The sequence below is a fragment of the Phodopus roborovskii genome, unplaced genomic scaffold (genome assembly GCF_943737965.1).
Source record: "Phodopus roborovskii unplaced genomic scaffold, PHOROB, whole genome shotgun sequence".
Lineage (NCBI taxonomy): Eukaryota > Metazoa > Chordata > Mammalia > Rodentia > Cricetidae > Phodopus > Phodopus roborovskii.
This window is the reverse complement of record NW_026126622.1, coordinates 3947044-3966497: the sequence shown is the minus strand read 5'-3', so window position 1 is coordinate 3966497 and position 19454 is coordinate 3947044. Positions and strand designations below refer to the sequence as shown.

At 41.1% G+C, this 19454-nt stretch overlaps 2 protein-coding genes across 4 annotated transcripts in view; one reads left to right on the top strand and one right to left on the bottom strand.

Annotated features, from left to right (window-relative positions):
* The window catches only part of Lins1 (lines homolog 1), a 132576-nt gene that overhangs the window by 52838 nt on the left and 60284 nt on the right, over positions 1–19454 (bottom strand). For all 3 annotated transcript variants that reach the window (XM_051206486.1, XM_051206485.1, XM_051206487.1), the window contains one exon: positions 5095–5268. In XM_051206486.1, coding sequence (XP_051062443.1) covers positions 5095–5268 — 174 coding nt within the window. The remainder of the gene's footprint in view (positions 1–5094; positions 5269–19454) is intronic.
* On the top strand, positions 14678–15581 carry LOC127238030 (40S ribosomal protein S2-like). The gene has a single exon (XM_051206489.1). It carries the CDS (start codon positions 14678–14680, stop codon positions 15545–15547), a length of 870 nt encoding a protein of 289 aa, XP_051062446.1. The 3' UTR covers positions 15548–15581.

Sequence of the window (19454 nt, the reverse complement as noted above, 5' to 3'; positions counted from 1 at the left end):
CTGTCTTCTGTGTATGTACCATAATTTCCCAAGTTTTCCATGTCTGCTCGGGTTTTGTTGCATGTTAGGTGGTAACGCTGACCTTAGATCACCTCCCCATCACAGTTTGTTCTGTTCTATTTGTCTGTTTGTATGTCGAGTCACTTAAAAACCCTGAGCTGTATGTCCTATCCTGTTCGTGTGTGGATGCTGAAGTCTACAGCTTGTCCAGTTACTACACAGCTAATGACTAGACAAAGGATTCCTTCAACACCCAGAGCCAACAAGCCTCTCCGACTGCTGAGGTAAGAGACACTTGCATCCAGGCACCATGACTCTGCCTTAGTGCTCGCTGTCTTGTTTACAGAGTGCATCAGAGTCTTGTGCAGAGTCTTAAGCAGAGAGCTTAAGAACTTCTGGAGTCTTGCCTGAACCCAAACAAATTGTTATACATCAAACTGGCCTTCAAGATTTCCAAGAATGTGCCAGAGCTTTTCATGGCCCAACCCTTCCATACACCTAAATTCTCTGCTTTTCATTTTGAGCTCTTTGCATCATCTAATTTTTGAAGCAATTATTATTTCCCCAGGAAGTCAATTACCTTCGTTTCTGATAACCATACTCCCAGGAAAATACCCTTAAAAAGAACCAGGGGTAAACTATGAGGAAGGTCTGACACAGACAACAACACTATGGCTTGTATTTACTAGGCAGTCAGGTGAGGACAATTCTGTATAAGAATGAGTACTTTGAAAGCCTTCTACCTCGCCCCTTCCAATGAATGCCAGACTGCAAGGCTTCATTGTACATGTGAGCTCTTGGCTTTGTTTTTAATTTACTTTTTTGGTTTTGGTTTTGTTTCTATGTCTATTATGTATCCCTGTCTGGTCTGGAATTAGCTATGTAAAAGAGGTTGGCCTTAAACTCACAAGAGATTCATCCACCTCTACCTCCAGAGTGCTGGGATTAAAGCAGTGCACCTAGACACTGGCCTTGAGCTCTTAGCTGTTCAGAAATATCACAGAGATAGAAAGGGCAGCTAAAGTCCCACAAAACTCATTGTTCTTGCCAGGACTCAACTGTCTCTCTACACAACACTCCCTGTGTTTTTATGAATCTGTGTATAATTTTAAAAATGCTGACTCTGAATATTTTCGCTAGTCTTTTGGCTGTTTTTTTATGTAGAAAAAAATTTCAGAATCCCTTACATTTGACTTTTTTGTTAACTTCCTGTGTGCACTCTGTGTGTGGTGTGTGTTCATGTGGGCACACAATTGTGTCTGAGTGTGCATGCATGGGATTGTGGATGCTAGAGAAGCATCTACCTTGTTTTTTGAGACAGGGTCTCTTACTGGCCTGGGACTCACTCATTAGGCCAGGTTGGTGTGGCCAGAAAGCCCCAGGAGTCTGCCAGTCTTTGCCTCCACAGTCTGGGATAATAAGCATGTGCCACAATGCTACCACGTGTGACATTTTTATGACTGAACTTGCATCCTCATACCAAAGCAGAACCACTGTACTCACTGTACTCGCTGACTTACCTCCCCAGCCTTCCACACTGTGGTTTTTGTTTCTGTTTTTTTGGGTTTTTTTTTGGGGGGGGGTTGTTTTTGTTTTTTAAGACAAGGTTTCTCTGTATTGCTTTGGAGCCTGTCCTGGAACTAGCTCTGTAGACAAGGCTGGTCTCCAACTCACAGAGATTTGCCTGCCTCTGCCTTCCAAGTGCTGGGATTAAAGGCATGTGCCACCAACACCCAGCCTGAACTGTGGTTTTTAATTTGCATTACTCCATTGATATTGAATAGCTTTTCATGTGCTTAGTTTTTATTTGTATATTTTTGACTCAAATCTTTTGCCTATTTTAAAAAATCCACTTATTTATTTACTAGTGAGTCATACAGTTTATCTTATGTTCTGAATTTAAGCTCTCCATAAGATACATAGCTTACATACATTCTCTCCTAGTCTGTTGCTTATCCTTTTATTTTATTTATGTCTTTAAAAATAATTATTATGGATTTTCTACATATAAAATAGTTCATTTTTTAAAAATATATAACTTGGCAACTTTCCATTTCTTCTTAGCCTTACCCAAGCAATTATTAATCTATTTTCCATCGTTCTATCTTAACCTTTTTAGATATTTACTAAGTGGAATTGGATGATATATAATTACTGAGGTTCAGCTGTTTTCAATGAGCATAATGCTTGGAGGCTCCTTTATCTCATAGCTTGTGACAGGAAGTCTGCCTCTTTCTTTGCTGAGTGACAGCCTATGGTGTAGCACACACAGTGTCATTTAAAAGCAAACATCTTAGACCTTTCCCAAGGGAAATGAAAGCACATGCTCAGCCATGTTCCTACACTCAGATGTTCAGGGTTTTTATTCACAGTGATCTAACACTCTAAACAGCACACATTCCTAGCAACTAGCTCAAATATAAATATCTGTATGATGTATAAGTATGTTCAAAGACCAGTCAGTGATATGGAAACCTTGGTACCTTGATAAATATGCATCATACATGAAAAAGAAATCTTAAATGTTTGTTAAAGGAAGTCACACAAAAATGTTACTTACTATTTCTAACTCCAATTATAAATAATTCTAGAAAATATAAAGCTATGTTTATAGAGAGCAAACTGAGATGGCCAAGGGCAGTAAGTAGAAAAGGATAATGTGCACTGACCAGGTTGACAGACATTTATATCACAATCATGGTGATGGCAGTGTGACTATTTGCATCAAACATCTAATGAACTGCATGAAATTAAAACCTCAGTAAGACTGAGTTTTGAAAATGGTAGTATGTAAATCTAGATATGTGGTCCAAGCTGAAGTTCCCAACTACCTGAAAGGCTAAGTGGGTAGATCACTGGAACTATGTGTTCAATACTCAACTGTACAACAGAGAGACCCCCTCCTCAAATTGTAACAAATGGGGGGAAAAGATTCATGTGAGCAGAGGGGATAGTCCATTAGATAAAGCATGTGCCATGCCAAGTGTGAGGACCTAAGTTTGGAATCTCAGAACCCACTTAAGTGCCAAGTGAGCATGCTGCCTGCCTGCCTCCCTGCCTGCCTGCAATTCCAGTGCTCAGCAGCTGAGACATACCATGATCAAAAACACCTGAGGAGGAAAGGGTTTATTTTAGCTCACAGGTTACAGTCTATCATTAGTGGATGTCAGGCAGGAGCTCAAACAGGATCTTGAAGCAAACAAAGAGGCATGCTGTTTGCTGGCTCCCTCCCAGGCTGATATTAGCTACCTTCTCTGTATTGCCCAGTACCACCTGCCCAATTAACTACCAAGAAAATCTCCAGACATGCCCACAGGCCATCCTCAAAGCAAGCTAGACAGAGTAGTTGTATATTCAAGCTACAAGTTCAAATGAGAAGCCCTGCCTCAATGAATAAGGTGGAAATCAACTGAGGAAGGCTGCCATCAGCCTCAGGCCTCCACAGGTGAGTGCACATATTTGCACACACACACATGCATCCACACACATACAAAGGTGCATACTTACACACACACACACACACACACATATAAATGCAATGAGTTCACTGTAGCTCAGTTAGAAGACTGCTTGCCTAGCATGTCTCTAGTATCAGCTCTTGGGAGGCAGAAATAGAGGGTCATAAGTTTAAGATCATCCTCAGCTAGATAGAGTTCAAGGCCAGCCTGTGCTACATGAGCCTCAGTCTCAAAAAGACCCCAAACAAATAAATAAAAAGAACCACCACAGGAGGAAAAGAAGAAATAAATCAGCATATGCCCATCCTCTTGCTCTAGCTCTGACAGATACTGCAACCTCTGCCAGGGTTTGTCTATTCTGGCACTTTGAAAAGTTTCTGTGTTTAATTAAAATCTAGAATTTTAGTTATGGGTGATCATATGATCAGTCCTTTATTTCATTTTTTAAAATATGGAAGTTAAGTAAAAGTTTCACAAAATAATGTGGTAAACAGTGTAAGTAGTTCAACTTCCAGATGGACTAATACGTTTCTTTGGAGAAAGCCCATACTGTTTAGAGACATATAAAAAGAAAGCAACTGTGCACCAGATGACCAGAGAGCAAAGCAGACATATCATAAACAATCTGATGATTTTTTCAAGGAAGGAAGGTATCATAAACCGGTGCACATAAATAAAAAGAAGTATTTTTAAGGGAAGGATGTTTTCCAATGCACTCCAATACAAGTTAGTGGCAGACCAGGGTCTCTTCCCAATAGCAACAGTGCATTTCTAACCAAGTGAAGCTACTCTTTGTACAGAAACCTTTTGGCAACTCTACAAGATAGAGCTGGGCAAACAAACTCTCAAGACAAGGACCCTACGGGTGGCTATAAACCCATGGTCTGTGGGTCTGTGTTACATTTGATCTTAAAGCACTTGATCTTTATCAGGCTGTCTTAACTGTGTCCAGCTCCTGCTATTCAAAAGGGTTTTTTGTTTGTTTCACATGAACTTGCATGCTCATAGCAGAGGCCACTGCAGAAACTACACATGAACATTTGCTTCCTGTTGTCGGAACACCAATACAGTTTTAGTATGGGATTTGAAGACATATATACATAAATTAAGTTAAGAAAAAAATGTTTACTATTTTCTCAGAAAGCAAATTAATGCTGTTTTCTGATTTCCTTATGCTTGGGAATAAAGGACATCTATAAAAATTAAGCTATGCTATGCAGGAGTATTTGGTTTGCTCCTTAATGAGACACTTTGGGTATTTTCCAGGTAGTCATTTCTAGACTGACAGCTCATCTTCAAGAAATAGATATTTCTAGCACTGTCCCTCCAGAAATTTGCTATTAGTAGTGATAATTATACAAGTCAGTATACCTATACCATGCACTCATCATGGCCATCCACCCTCACTCACCTTGTCTTGATCTTGTTTTATTTTGACTTTAAAAGTAAAGCACCCAATGGTGTTCACATCTCTAATTCTTCAGTTTTCAAATAATGTTCATGTGCACTGTATTGCGCAGGTTCCACTGGAACCTGCAGCCTCTGAGACTTGATCTTAGGACTAGATCTTAGACTTGACCATGGTATAGTCAGCAAAGACAGGGGTGGGTAGGGAAAAAAGATAAGTACCACTTACTTTTCAAAGAAGTATCTGACGATCACCAAGAGAAGGGCATATGGAATTGTCATGTACAAATGGGAAGCTTTAACAAAGATGAACCCATCATGGTCTTCGAGATCTGACCACTTAATTGTTGGAGGAAGCCAGAATCTCTCCGACCAGAACCATTCTCTAAGTGTCTGGAACATTCTAGACAAATGAAGAAAAGAACACGTTAGACTTGTCAAATCAGCACTTAGAACTTCGATATGTTGAGTGCTGTCCTTGAAAACACCTAAAGCAGGAATCCAAATTTAACAAAGGGAGTATCCTGGCTTGCAGGGTCCTCTGCTGTGTTTAACAAGAAAACACTCATCCAGAGTTCCGGAAGTTTGGAAGACATCCTTCTTCATATTTCAGGAAGCATGCACATGGATCTTGCACATACTTGTTTTCCTCTTATATCATTCATAAAAATTGTTCAATAGGCTCTACAACTTTATAGTATCAAAAGTCAACCCTCAGAGAGCTTCAATGTGTGTATAAAATTTCAATAGTACTCTAGACATTTCCTGGGAGATAAGGGACAGGAGTTCAAATGAGGTCAGGTCAAGAATCTTTCTATTTTTATTTTTATAAGGTGGTAGTAGGGATTTAACTGAGAATTTCACTCATGTTAGGCAAGGACTCCACAGTGAGATTCGTCCTCAAACTTCAATCATGTTAGCATGGACTTTACAGTGAGATATGTCCTCAGCCCCCTTTTTACTTCTGAAGCAAGTTCTTACTAGGTCACCTAGACTAGCCTTGTTCTCATTTTGTAGCCCAGACAGGCCTTGAACCTATGATCCTCCTGCTTTAGTTTCCTAATAGCTAGGATTACAAATCCTTACCCTCGGGCATAGCTCTGCATTAATTATTAAATTTATGGAGACTCTATTATCTGTGAAGCACTGTGCTAGGTGCTGTGTACACAGCAGTTAATAGACAAGACTCTCATCTTGAGAATCAAATAGCCTTATAGGTAAGGTAAACCTGACTAAAACAAATAACTTGGATACATATTTCTCAGCTACCACAAACATTGTCCAATTCCAATGTGTTAGTTTTGTTTTATCTTATTCTTTTATTATATCATTATCCCTCAGAAGCCTGTTTCTCTTCTAGTAAGAGACAGAAAGGGAATGGATCCAGACAAGAGGGCAACCTCTCACCCAACTCAACTCTGAAATTACTATGGGTTCAACCCCACATCTGCTGTCCCTCTCCCAGGTCAGATTTCAATCTCTAGCTCCAGGTTGTTTAACTTGTGCTTTTGACAACTGGCTACACATCTGGGGGGGCCTACAAAATCCTCTTTATGATGGGGGATGTCCTTCTGTATATATGTTTCTCTTATTGGTTAATGAATAAAACACTGTTTGGCCAATGAAGCGGGAAGATAGGTGGGAACTAGGAGATGAGAAGAATTCTGGAAAAGGTAGGTGGAGAGGGCCTGCCAGAAACATAAGACATGTATCCGCCAAAGGAGATACAGGTCCAGGCAGTCTCCAGTAAGCCAAGACCACGTAGAACTACATAGATTTCTAGAAATGGATTAATAATTAAGACAGAGCTAGCCAACAAGAAGCCCTAGCCATTGTTCAATAGTTTAATAATTAACATAGTGTCTGTGTATTCATTTGGGGCTAAAGTGATGCAGGACCTGGTGGGACAAGAAAATCCAGTAACACCTTTAAGTATGTTTAATTTGATAGAGTGGCCCACCAGACTCGGGAAACAGGGACTTACATTGGTTTGTTATCAATGAATCAGAAGAAGAGATGCATAGGGCAAATGTAAGAAGGGCACTAAGCATCTATGCTTTCTCCAGGAACCTCCTCATGTTGAGCTACCCGAAGCTCTTGGAACCCTGCCCTCTGTTCTTAGAGAAACTTTACTGTGTAAGTCTGATTAAGCCATTAGGCCACTGGAAAAGAATTCAGCCCCTTGGCCCTCCCCAGAAGTTGAAGGGTATGACTGATGACACAAACCCTTGAATCATGCCTGGATCTTTCCTGGGCCCTTCCTAATACATCAACCACCAGTCAACTCATTAGCATATTAAAAGCACACTGCCATTTCAGAGATTTCAACACTTTCCTGTTGGCCAGGAAGTGTGTACTCCATGTCATCACCAGCATGTTTTAACCTCACCACTGAGGCTATGGCCATTTTGATCCTAGCATTTTGAAGCTGGAATTGTTTGGATTTTCTCTGTGAATATTTAGCCAGGAGCATGGGTCACAATGTTGTGCCTAGTGTTAAGAGAAATGTCCTTCCAGAGGGACATCAACCCAATCAGAACCACGCCTTCACAGCTGCACCTTTAGAGAAAAGTGACTTTGTTTATGGGTCATCTTTCCACTATACCTTCTAACCTGAGCTGCCAAATCATGCAAGTATGGTTGAATATTTATTGCCACCAATACCTACACATTTTCTGTTGGGCTTGGGCGCTACAAAGAAAGAAGGGATGAAGAAGTGATGCTAGACTTCAAGAAGATTACAACCCAGTCATTAGTGTGGTCTGAACCAGGGAAGGGTAGTGACAATTGATAAAACCTTTGGGGGTGGGGCAAATGTCAACAATCTATTTGATAAAGTAACTGAAGACTCAAGCTTGGATGCTTTGTCATCTGACATCATTTCCTCTAGAGGAAATCAAGAGAGGTGACAGGGCTGAGGATACAGCTCACTGGTAGAGTACCCTCCACCCCCCCACACACGAGAGGTTCCTGCCTGGGTTTGACCCAAGCATTTCTCCCCCACCACCCAGGACAAATATACTCACTTTTTTACACTTAGGCTCAGGGCAGAACAAGGGTAAACAAAGACATCTGAGTCCATCTCCAATTTTTACAGGTTTTGGAAATCAACCCAGGCTAAAACCTTTTACTAGGCCTGAGCTTGTTATCCAAATCAGAGCTAGTTATGGATATAAAGACAACCATATCTCTTGAGAGTTTGCCTTGGCAAACATTGGCTCTGACAGTAATTAAAATACCAGGGCTAGGAGCAGACAGCAATGTAGTAAGTTTTTTTTTCCTAATATTGTTTAATAATCACTACATAAAATAAGTTGCTCATTCCTAAAACACAACTCAAAGCAACACAGATTTTTCTGTCTTGTAGCAGCTTCTACGTTACACAGGAGTCAATCCTTGCAGTGACTGCAGGGCTGCTAAAAGCAATAACTCTAATGCCCGGTAACACAGGCAGCACAAAATAAAGTCAGCCAACAAAAGAAACAATTTAATAGAAGACAGAAAGGGTGCAGAAGAAAAAAGACCCTGAAAGCTGCAGCTCAGACTTAGAAACAAAACTAAATCAATCCATACTATGCACTCTTTCTTTGGATGTTGCTATCAAACATCAGTGACTGCAGATTCAGGGGTCTTAGAGCTTTTTCTTCATACCAAAGACAAGAAGAACTCAAAATGAAGCACAGATCTAAATGTAGGAGCCGGAGTTATACAACTCTTAGAACAAAATATTGGAGTGAATCTTGGTCTTGTCTCAAGCTGGGCCTTCAGAGAAGGCACCCAAAGCATAAACAAGAGAAAAAGTTAGATCAAAATAGATCAGAATTAGAGTCTTCTGCGCACCAAGATACCACCAAGAACACTAGTAAAGAACCTACAGAATAGAGGGAAATGTCTGAAAAAAAGTGTGTCTAATAAGGATGTCTTAGTCAGGGTTTCTATTGTTGCAATGAAAAGCCATGACCAAAGAGAAAGTTGGGGAGGAAAGGGTTAATTAGGTTTATACCTCAGCATTGTTGTTCATCCCTGAAGGAAGTCTGGACAGGAACTCAGACAGGGCAGGATCCTGGGGCAGGAGCTGATGCACAGACATGGAGGGGAGCTGCATACTGGTTTACTTCCCATAGCTTGTTCAGCCCACCTTCTTATAGCACCCAGGACCACCAGCCTAGGGATGACACCACCCACCATAGGCTGGGCCCTCCTGCATTGATCACTAAATAAGAAAATGCCTCACAGATGGATCTCATGGAGGCATTTCCTCAAAAGAGGCTCCTTCCTCTGAAGAATCTAGCTTGTGTTGAGTTGACACACAAAACCACCCAGTACAAAGGGACTATGTATGTTTCAAATAGACAAAGAATCCTTACAGCCCACTATAACAAGGCCAATGGCCCATCTTTGTAAAGTATCTGTGGCCAATAAGCAGCATTATTGGCCATGAAAGAAGCACAAACTCAAAGGGCCACTGCACAGCACTGAGTGTTATCATAAAGCCTAACAAACTCTGAAAGGCCAGTGAGAGGCCGGAGCGCCCCACCAACCCTCCACCCCACCCCCACTGCCCCTGAGCATGCTGGAAGTGGTGCTGCTGGGGAAGATAATCTTTAAAATGTCAGAGAGTGCACACGATCTGTCAATCATTCCTGGATAGCAAGGACATTGAAAGGATTTGTGCTACTTGACTCTTGAAGACTTACCTTAGGCAAAAGGCCACATACAAATGGCATGAACTTTACATGGATATGTGTGGATATGACACATTCAGAATAAACAGATCCACAGAGAGAAAGCAGACTAGAGATGCCTTCATGTGGGGTGGGGGGGTGGTATTACTGGCCTGAAGGGATGGGAGGAGACTTCTAAGGGAGGGATTATGGCATTTCTTTGGGAGTAATGACATATTCAAAAACTTGCTACTACACATCAGAGAATGTACTAAAAAAAATTTAAGTATATATTTTAGTTGTGTAATATGTAAAATATACATCAAAACCAAGAAAAGAGTAAGATGCCTCAGGCAGGAGGATTTCGAGTTCAAGGACAATCTAAACTGTATAGCCAGAGCTTGCAAGAAAACAACATTGAACAAAACAAACTCTCCTGAAGGAGTGTCTCCCTCAGATGACAGCCCCTCAAGTATAAAACTGCCCACTAGATCTCCACATGCTCATATGTAGCTCCAGGCATGAGCCTTAATAATCCAGTTTCTTTCCAGTCAACCTTTCTATCCTTTTGTTTTCTCTCAAGATGTGTGTGTGGTGGTGGGGGGTGAGGGAGGATGAGTTTACTTCTGATCCTCCAAGTTACTGAGCCATTTGAGGCTTTTAGCTGAAAAGTAGTCACATTCTTTTGGGAAGGCCCTTTAAGATGCAACCTACACTAGCTGTAAACACAGTTCTGGCAACTTTCAGAGTAACAGGGTCACATCTCTGTGACCCTGGTGCCCTTGGCAGGTCACTTTGGAGGTAAGTCAGTCCTCAGCCCCCACAGAAAAACATCAAAGTCAGCACCATCTATGCCAGTAACACTGTGTAAATGGGAGCAGGTGGCCGCCTCTGTTCATTATCATCAGGGCATATGCAGGCATCCTCCATCTGATGCTTTCCTTGGGATGTCCAGGCCTGCAGCAGCCAATGCTGTCCTGCTGTGTCATCCTGCTTAGACTGCTGCAGCACAGAAAATGCAGTTGCTATGGTCTGGTTCCACTGTCATCCAAATCAGGTTCCTTCAGGAATGTCAGTCATCTCCAACAGTGTCTTTTGTGTAAGACACTGAGAAACAGGTAAATCCTCTTTTCTGTGGCCAAGATTCCAGGACAACCTGGCAGCATCACCCAGGTCCTCTTTTAGGAGAACTGGGAGCTCCAATTTGGTTGTGAGCCTTAAACTTGGAGCCCACAGTGGAGATTTCCTCTGAACACTAGAGGAAGAAGCAAGAACTCCCCAGCATAACTAAGGGGGACAGGCCCCTAGTGTTTTGCTGCCAGGGGACCCTGATGGTCCTTTCCCCCTCTTTCTTCCTCCACTTTGCTTTGTCTGTCTCTAATCTGATAGTGATTATCATGATCACTACGTAAGGTCTGAGTCTTTTGTCTCTGTATGTTGTTCACTGTAAAAGAGGTTACTGGATCCTGACACACCATTTTGTAAAAATCCTTGGTAATGACTCTATTAAGAACATCAGCTGACCAGCAAGGACATATCTGTTGTCTACACAGAGCTGCTCTCGTGCAGACAGTCAGGAACTGTGAGCTACTGACTGAGCTAGAATGTATTTTTGAACAAGAAGAGAGATAATATAGACAAAATTATATTTAGGTTAATTATCTACAAGCAACTTCAGTCTTATTAACTGAAAAACAATCCTTACAATTTGGGTCTAGAGTCAGGTAAACATGTCTGTCTACATTACTGCTAGGTGTTTTCTTTAGAAATAACTCTACAAACTCAGCCCCAAGGAACTGGTTATATCTTTAAGATATAGCACAAAGGAAATCATTAGCAGCTTTTTGCTTCCTGTGAACAATCCTAAGAGGAGCCACTGTAGATTCTAACTCTTAAAGCACTGGAAGTCATGGCTGCTGCAAGCAAACAAGTAAGATTGTGCATATGACACAAACACTTAACCCTGAAAGACACTATAACTGTTAATGTGCATGTGTGGACACACACACAACACAGTATACACACACACACAACATGGCATATACACATAGGCACACACACATAACATAGCATACACACACACACACACACACACACACACACACACACGGCACACACACAACACAACCACACACAAAATGGCATATATACATAGACACACACATAATACCAACAACAACAAAAACAAAAAGCCACAACTGTTAACACCTTGAGTTTATGGCTATTGGAAAAGAGAGGAGAATATAAAAAAAGAAGGGGGACCTCCCATACTTCCTATATAGAAGTAAATAACTTGTAGGAAAGAAAAACAAACAAACAAAATTCAAAGCAATTTTCTCAGAACACATTTGCAATTAAAGCCTCAAGGAATTTCAGCATAGTCAAGAGCAAAAATTGTAGAATATCGATGACAAAAAATGTGGTATCACCTAAAGATATCCTTGATGGGTACTGGGATGTCCCCATGTCAGCATTCATTTCATCTCTTAGTCCCAAACTTTCATTCCCAGCCCAGGTTACCTGGGCATGTGGATGTAAGCCAGATGACAGCTTGAAGTTGTTCCCATAAATCCCAAAACTTAATGCCCCATGAGCCAGCTACCACTTTCAGTAAGGGACATTTTATAATCATTATTAATAATGTGACAACACACTGAAATGTCAGCTAATACCTGGAGTCAGTGTGGGGGTCAAGTTCTTTTCCAGGAAAGAGTGTTTCTCCAGCGCTCTTCTCTTCAGGCTGTGTCAAATGACCTCATAAAATGTCTGGCAATTACTTGGCTTCTTAGAAAGGCTTTGGCAGAATCCACATCTGCCTGTGTGTGTGGAAAGACTACCTGGGCAAGGTTCCACTAAAGTTCTATTGCCACAAAGACTCTAGCCTACCTGGACCCCACTTCTGCCAGCTGAGCCTCCTGGAGCTAAGATGCCTGTAGGATTTACCTAGATGATGGGAGCTTTGCTTACATCTCTGGTCACCCTATGCCTGCCCTCCACTCACTCTGGGATCCTGTGACAATGAGTGGGTCTATTCTCTCATCCTTGAATCAAAGGACAGTTCTTGGTAGTTTTAGAACATGTGCATTCCTTCTGCCTAGAATGTTTTTCCACTCATCTGGTCTATCACATCTCCCTTATGTTTCTGGAAGACCTCCATCCAAACTTTCCAGGCCTCCTCTGCCTTGCTTGCCCAAAGCTAGATAAGAAAGGACCCATATGAGGAACTGTGATAAATCATAAAAAGTGTATCTCCACAATTACCCCTTTTTGTCTAATACAAAAAGAAAAATGACAACTAACATAAGAATAAGTATATATAATATATGCAGGCAATAATTGCATCAACCATGCCTTGTCTGATGGGAGATGTCATTTTGTATATGTTTCTCATACTGGTTAATGAATAAAGCACTGTTGGCCAATAGGAAAGGAAGATAGGAGGGACTAGGAGACAAGGAGGAAATAGGAAGGAGGAAGGAGGAGTCAAGATGGAGAATCTGGAGAGAATAGAACCGCCAGACGCCTTTAGCTGGTAAGACCATGTGGAAATACATAGAAATGGGTTAATAATTAAGACAGAGCTAGCCGATAAGAAACAAGTACCTGGCCAACAGAATTATATTAAATACAGAGTCTCAGTGGATTATTTGGGGCTGGCGAGGCAGTGGGACAAGACTCGGCGGCGGGCGAAAAAAACCTTACTCCTTACAAATGGCGCCCACGTGGCTAATAAGAACTTACACTTAAAATTTAACAAAAGCTTAAAAAAGGGTTTTAGAAACAAAAGAACAGAGATAAGCAAGGTTTCTTGGTAACAGCATTTTTCTCGGTTGGACTCTGACTTGCGAGAGACAAGCAGATTGCGCGGCTCCTTTAAGAGAGGTTTCCTGACTCAGCATAAGTGGCAAAAAACCGCAGGGCTTTTAAGAAGCACTGCTAACAATTTATTGGTGTGTATGAGAGATGGCAATGGCAGCGACCACATCTCCAAGCGGGCAGCATGCTTGCTGGATGGCAGCGCAGACCAAGGCGGTGGGCACAGCTCTCAGTGCTGGCGGAAAAAGTACCTGCCGCCATCTTTGATAAACCACAGCAGGAACAAATATGACTTTCATTTCAGCAATGTTGTTGTTTACCAGATAAAAGACTCGTGGCCAGAAAAATATGAACATTTACATTAATGACAGACTCATATTAAGAAAAACCTCTAAAGGTTTACATTGTGTTTTAAAATATACATAGACATGGAAAAAAATAAAATGATTTTAAAAAGACAGAGAACAGCTGGGTGTGGTAGCACAGGCCTTTAATCCCAGCACTCAGGAGACAGAGGCAAGCAGATCTCTGTGATTCCAAGTAAACCTGGTATGCAGAGTAAATTCCAGGACAGGTAAGAGTTACACAGAGAAACCCTGTCTCAAAAAATAAAAAATAAAAAGTAAAAGAAACAGAGTATAATAAAGCCACATAAAGATGAAAAGCTCAGAGAGAATCTGGTTACTGTATGGTGTTATACTGTCTGTGTATCTTTTGACTGCTGAGGAAATAACAACTATTAAAACAAATGGTGCTGGATCAATCCAATTTATATATTTTAAAAATGCTTTGACTCAAAAATTTAAGTTCAAGGACAAGTTACTGGGGAAAAGGATTTCTATTTTTGTTTCCACAGAAAATAAAAAGCTGTGGATTCCTTCCAGACTAATGTGGTTTAATCAAGCCAGGCCCCCTGAAACAGAGTCGCTGGTGATCCAACATTCAAAACAGCTTGGACAAAGCAGTCTTGCAGACTACAACCAGGATTTCTGCGTCTTCTTAGGATTCCCCTATGACAGCGCCTTTTACCAGCAGGAAGTAGTTTGGAAAGAACGACGCCCAAATCCCCAAATATTGTTTATAAATGTTTGTTTTCATTTAAATGGACTTGGTTATAAATGGTTAATGATCACAACCAATATCCTTTTAAAGGTAAAAAGGGAATTATGGTATAGATATGAATACTTTGTTTTGGAATGGATTTTCATTTATTGATACAATTTAAGGTCAATGTTGTGATGTGTATATTTCTCTTCTTATATTTATGTATTGTGTTTATATAGCTCATTTAAAAATGTAATGTATACTTCTTCTACTTCAGGAAAACACCAAATGGCAGATGATGCCGGTGCAGGGGGAGGGCCCGGAGGACCCGGGGGCCCAGGAATAGGAGGCCGTGGCGGCTTCCGCGGAGGCTTCGGCAGTGGTCTCAGGGGCGGCGGTCGTGGTCAAGGCCATGGCCGTGGTCGAGGCCGTGGGGCTCGTGGAGGTAAAGCCGAAGACAAGGAGTGGGTCCCTGTCACCAAGCTGGGCCGCTTGGTTAAGGACATGAAGATCAAGTCCCTAGAGGAGATCTACCTTTTCTCTCTGCCCATTAAGGAATCCGAGATTATTGACTTTTTCTTGGGGGCATCTCTTAAGGATGAGGTTCTAAAGATCATGCCAGTGCAGAAACAGACAAGGGCTGGCCAGCAGACCAGGTTCAAGGCTTTTGTAGCTATTGGGGACTACAATGGTCATGTTGGTCTTGGTGTTAAATGCTCCACAGCTATCCGAGGGGCCATCATCTTGGCCAAGCTTTCCATTGTCCCTGTGAGGAGAGGCTACTGGGGGAACAAGATTGGCAAGCCCCACACTGCTCCATGCAAAGTGACAGGCTGCTGTGGCTCTGTGTTGGTGCGTCTCATCCCTGCCCCCAGAGGCACTGGCATCGTCTCTGCTCCTGTGCCCAAGAAGCTACTGATGATGGCCGGTATTGATGACTGCTACACATTAGCCAGGGGCTGCACTGCCACCCTGGGCAATTTTGCCAAGGCCACCTTTGATGCCATCTCTAAGACCTACAGCTACCTGACCCCTGGCCTCTGGAAAGAGACTGTGTTCACCAAGTCTCCTTATCAGGAATTCACTGACCATCTTCTGAAAGCCCATATCAGAGTCTCTGTTCAGAGGACCCAGGCTCCAGCTGTTGCCACCACATAAGGGGTTTTATACAAGAAAAATAAAGTGAATTAAGTCTGTTTAAAAAAAAATGTAATGTATAATTTAGTACAGATTTTAGATAGTTACCTATAATAGTCAAAACTTATAGCTAGGTGAGCTAGGTTTTCTAGATATGCAGAGATGTATTTAAGATATATAAGCATTCTTCAAACCTTTCAAAGACCTACAGAATATGGCATTTAAAATGGTTTAGGGTTTTTCTTGACAATGAGACATAATTGTTCCTGGCAACACCACCTGCGTCAGAAAGGAAGATGGACATTGAAGAAACTCATTATAGAGTCTGCTTCCAATATGGTAAGACTAGTCATTTGGACAAGATACTGCTCTTGTCTGGACTGTTTGACTTTATGCTGTATAAACTGGACATGTAGGACCCACAGAAAAGTGACTGGTGATTCAAGATGGACATTGCTACAGAGTTCCTGCTTCATGAAAGAGTCTGCCAGACAGTCTGCAGGACACAGAGAAAAATGACTGACAAGCTGCCAATAAAAGAAGACAGTTTAAAGTTTCCTGCTTTGCTGAAGAGTCTGCCAGACACATTATGGCCTATGGGCTGAAGATGGAAGATTACAGAAGAACTTCAGGTGACTGAAAAGGCAAGATGTCTCTGTCATTTCTAGAGTTTATATACTATCCTTCTGTGGTCTCTGAAGGAGTTGAAGACAGATAGTTATGGTTATAGTTTTCCTTAGTTAGGATTCAATGATAAGGTACATATAGGACTTTAGACTCACAAAATAAAATAGATGATGGAATATTTTCTTCAAATCTTACTAAATATTAATGGACTAAATATTGTTAACTGTGATTTCTTACTTGATAACTGTTGTGTTGTATATTTTGCTATATTAAGCTTAAAACCCTTCTTTTTATTTAGACAGAAAATAGGAGATGATGGGAGATGTCATTCTGTATATGTTTCTCATACTGGTTAATGAATAAAGCACTGTTGGCCAATAGGAAAGGAAGATAGGAGGGACTAGGAGACAAGGAGGAAATAGGAAGGAGGAGTCAAGATGGAGAATCTGGAGAGAATAGAACCGCCAGCTGCCTTTCGCTGGTAAGACCATGTGGAAATACATAGAAATGGGTTAATAATTAAGACAGAGCTAGCCGATAAGAAACAAGTACCTGGCCAACAGAATTATATCAAAACAGAGTCTCAATGTGTTATTTGGGGCTGGCGCAGTGGCGGGACCAGACCAGCGGCAGAGGAGAAACCGTACACCTTACACTAGTCCATTTGCATTTGACAAACTCAGAGAAAATACTCCTTTATCTATTCTATCTTGGTGAGTCCAAAGTCTTGTACCTAATTTACATTATCAATTATCTTTTAAAGTCTCTCCACCTTTTACACTTTACATTTCTTTAGTGAGATTACTTTCTGAGTCTGGTAAACAAGGAAAACTATAACTATCTAGTCTTCAACTCCCTTGCTGCCTTCTTCCCTCAACCCACAACTCTTGTCAGTTTTGTAGCTGCTTATTGGTACACTGATTTGATTTTGAGTCTTCCTATGTCCCAAGACCCACAAGAGCAGAGGTTACTCTCTAGTGGTCCACAGAAGCATCTAGAACTTTGCACACAGCTACCAAATGACCAAAGGGAAGTAGAATAAGAGTGGCCAATCTTGGGGACTTCAGAGCCAGTGGAACCACAGCCTGGTTTTGACAGTACATCAGCCAAGAGTCTCTGGACAATTAGCTGATCTCACTTTCCCCATCTAGGAAATGGCAGTGGTGATGCACCTCTCTGTAGGGTTGTGAGAATGAGTTAATGGATAGGTAAATACTTGCAAACTGCTGTCACAGTTTCTGTGAAATGATAAACTTGTAGTCAGTTATTGTACTGGCTGGTTTTGTGTCACTTGACCCAAGCTGGAGTATCAGAGAGGAAGGACCCTCAGTTGAGGAAATGCCTCCATAAGATCCAGCTATGAGGTATTTTCTCAATTAGTGACTGATAAGGAAGAGCCCAGCCCATTGTGGGTGGTGCCATCCCTGGACTGATGGTCCTGACTTCTATAAGAAAGCAGGCTGAGCAAACCAGGCATGCAAGCCAGAAGGCAGCACCCTTCATGTCCCCTGCATCAGCTCCTGCCTCCAGGTTCCTGCCCTGTTTGAGTTCCTGTGCTGACTTCCTCCAATAATGAACAGCATTATGGAAATGTGAGCCAAATGAACCCTTTCTTCCCCAACTTGCTTTGCAGTCATGGTGTTTTGCTGCAGCAGTAGAAACCCTAACTAAGACAGTTATCAAATACCATAAAGTTACCCTGGAAACAAAAGGACTAAGTGAACTTCCACATCCTAAAAGTTTGTAATTGGTATCCATTAAATTAGAAATTACTGAAAATGACATTTGGCGCTAACTTTTGTACAGTGAAACTCTTATATTTATATGTTAGTGGTGAAACATAAATTATACCACCCTTGTGGAAATTAAATAATTTTAAGCCTCCTAAATATTGAAGCCTTGCCTAGGAATATACATAAAAATGGGTCAAATTATTTTTCCTTTTGTCTTTTTATTTTCCCCCTTGTGCATACTAAGAAGTTTTATGTAGTTGAAGTCCACAACCAGCTCCATAATTTTTCTTTAAAAAAAAAAACCTATAGTTATAAACAACTTCAATGTTAGTAATATTAGGTTTTTTTTTTTTTTTTTTTTTTAAAGAAAAAGTATTTAGTTGGCAAGATGGCGCAGATGATTTTCCTGAAACCCAGGGTGGCTGGAGAATCAATCCCTGAAATTCAGTTTTTAACCTCCACATGAATGCTGTGGTGGGATGTGTGTGCCCACACCCAAACCCTGGCATCACACACACACACACACACACACACACACACACACACACACACACACACACGTTTTATAAAAAACAAACTTGAAAGTGAATTGCATTTACATGTGTATGCTTGTGCCATTGTGCATGTGTGGAGCCCAGAGAACAGCCTTCAAGACAAGAGTCTCTCTTCCCACCATGGGAATTCTAGGGGTCAAACTCATGTCCTCAGGCTTATATGGTGAGTACTTTACCCACTGAATCAATGCAAAGTGTCTCCATTTGGAATGTCAGCTCCGAGGAAGAATATGTAGTCAATGTTTAAAATTATGAAATTTATCAACATAAAATGTTTATAAAATAGCACACACATTCAAAATTATATTTCTATGTTGTCTATGTTCTTATGATGACATATGATCTCACTGTGTTCTATTATTTTGTACCTTTACATATATGTGTGTAAAACTAAAAACAGAACAGATATATGACAAATAATTACATCCTACAATTCTGGGTGATTTAAAAGTTTAAATTTTGTTGTTGTGGACACAATATCAGGATTATTTTTAATTGGTTTATTGAAGAGTTAAAATCAAACAATCTGTGTTATTGCCTCATCTGAGGAACTGGCACCTGGTATTTTCCTAAACATCTAGTTCTCTGACTAATAGGGGCTGCTAAGAGCATCCATCTCACATTAATATTTTCATAAGATGCTAACTTTTTAAAGTAAATGTTTCACTTGCAAAAACCAATAGTTGACCTGAATAAGCCTTGTTGGTTACCTATGTAAAAATGTATCACATCCTTCTACACACAGAGGTAATCGCTACTGTGTGTTCTAATAAGATTCTAACAAGAGACAAACTGAAGAGTGTTTCCTTACTGATCTGGACAGTCTCCTGGGATCTCCCTACAAACCAATGATGGAAGTCCTAACAACTTCTCCTGAGCCCCGCCCCTGCTTGGATACTCTGGGCCATTCTTGTCCTGTCATTATCTGGCCAGATACCAGCACAGCCCACTCAGAACTGAGGGAGATAAGTGAGCCATAGACTGATAACAGGAATAGAAATCTGCAGAAAACAG

Bases quoted from the DNA above. Each gene is read 5' to 3' on its own strand.
- LOC127238030 (XM_051206489.1), top strand. From the start codon at position 14,678: ATGGCAGATGATGCCGGTGCAGGGGGAGGGCCCGGAGGACCCGGGGGC.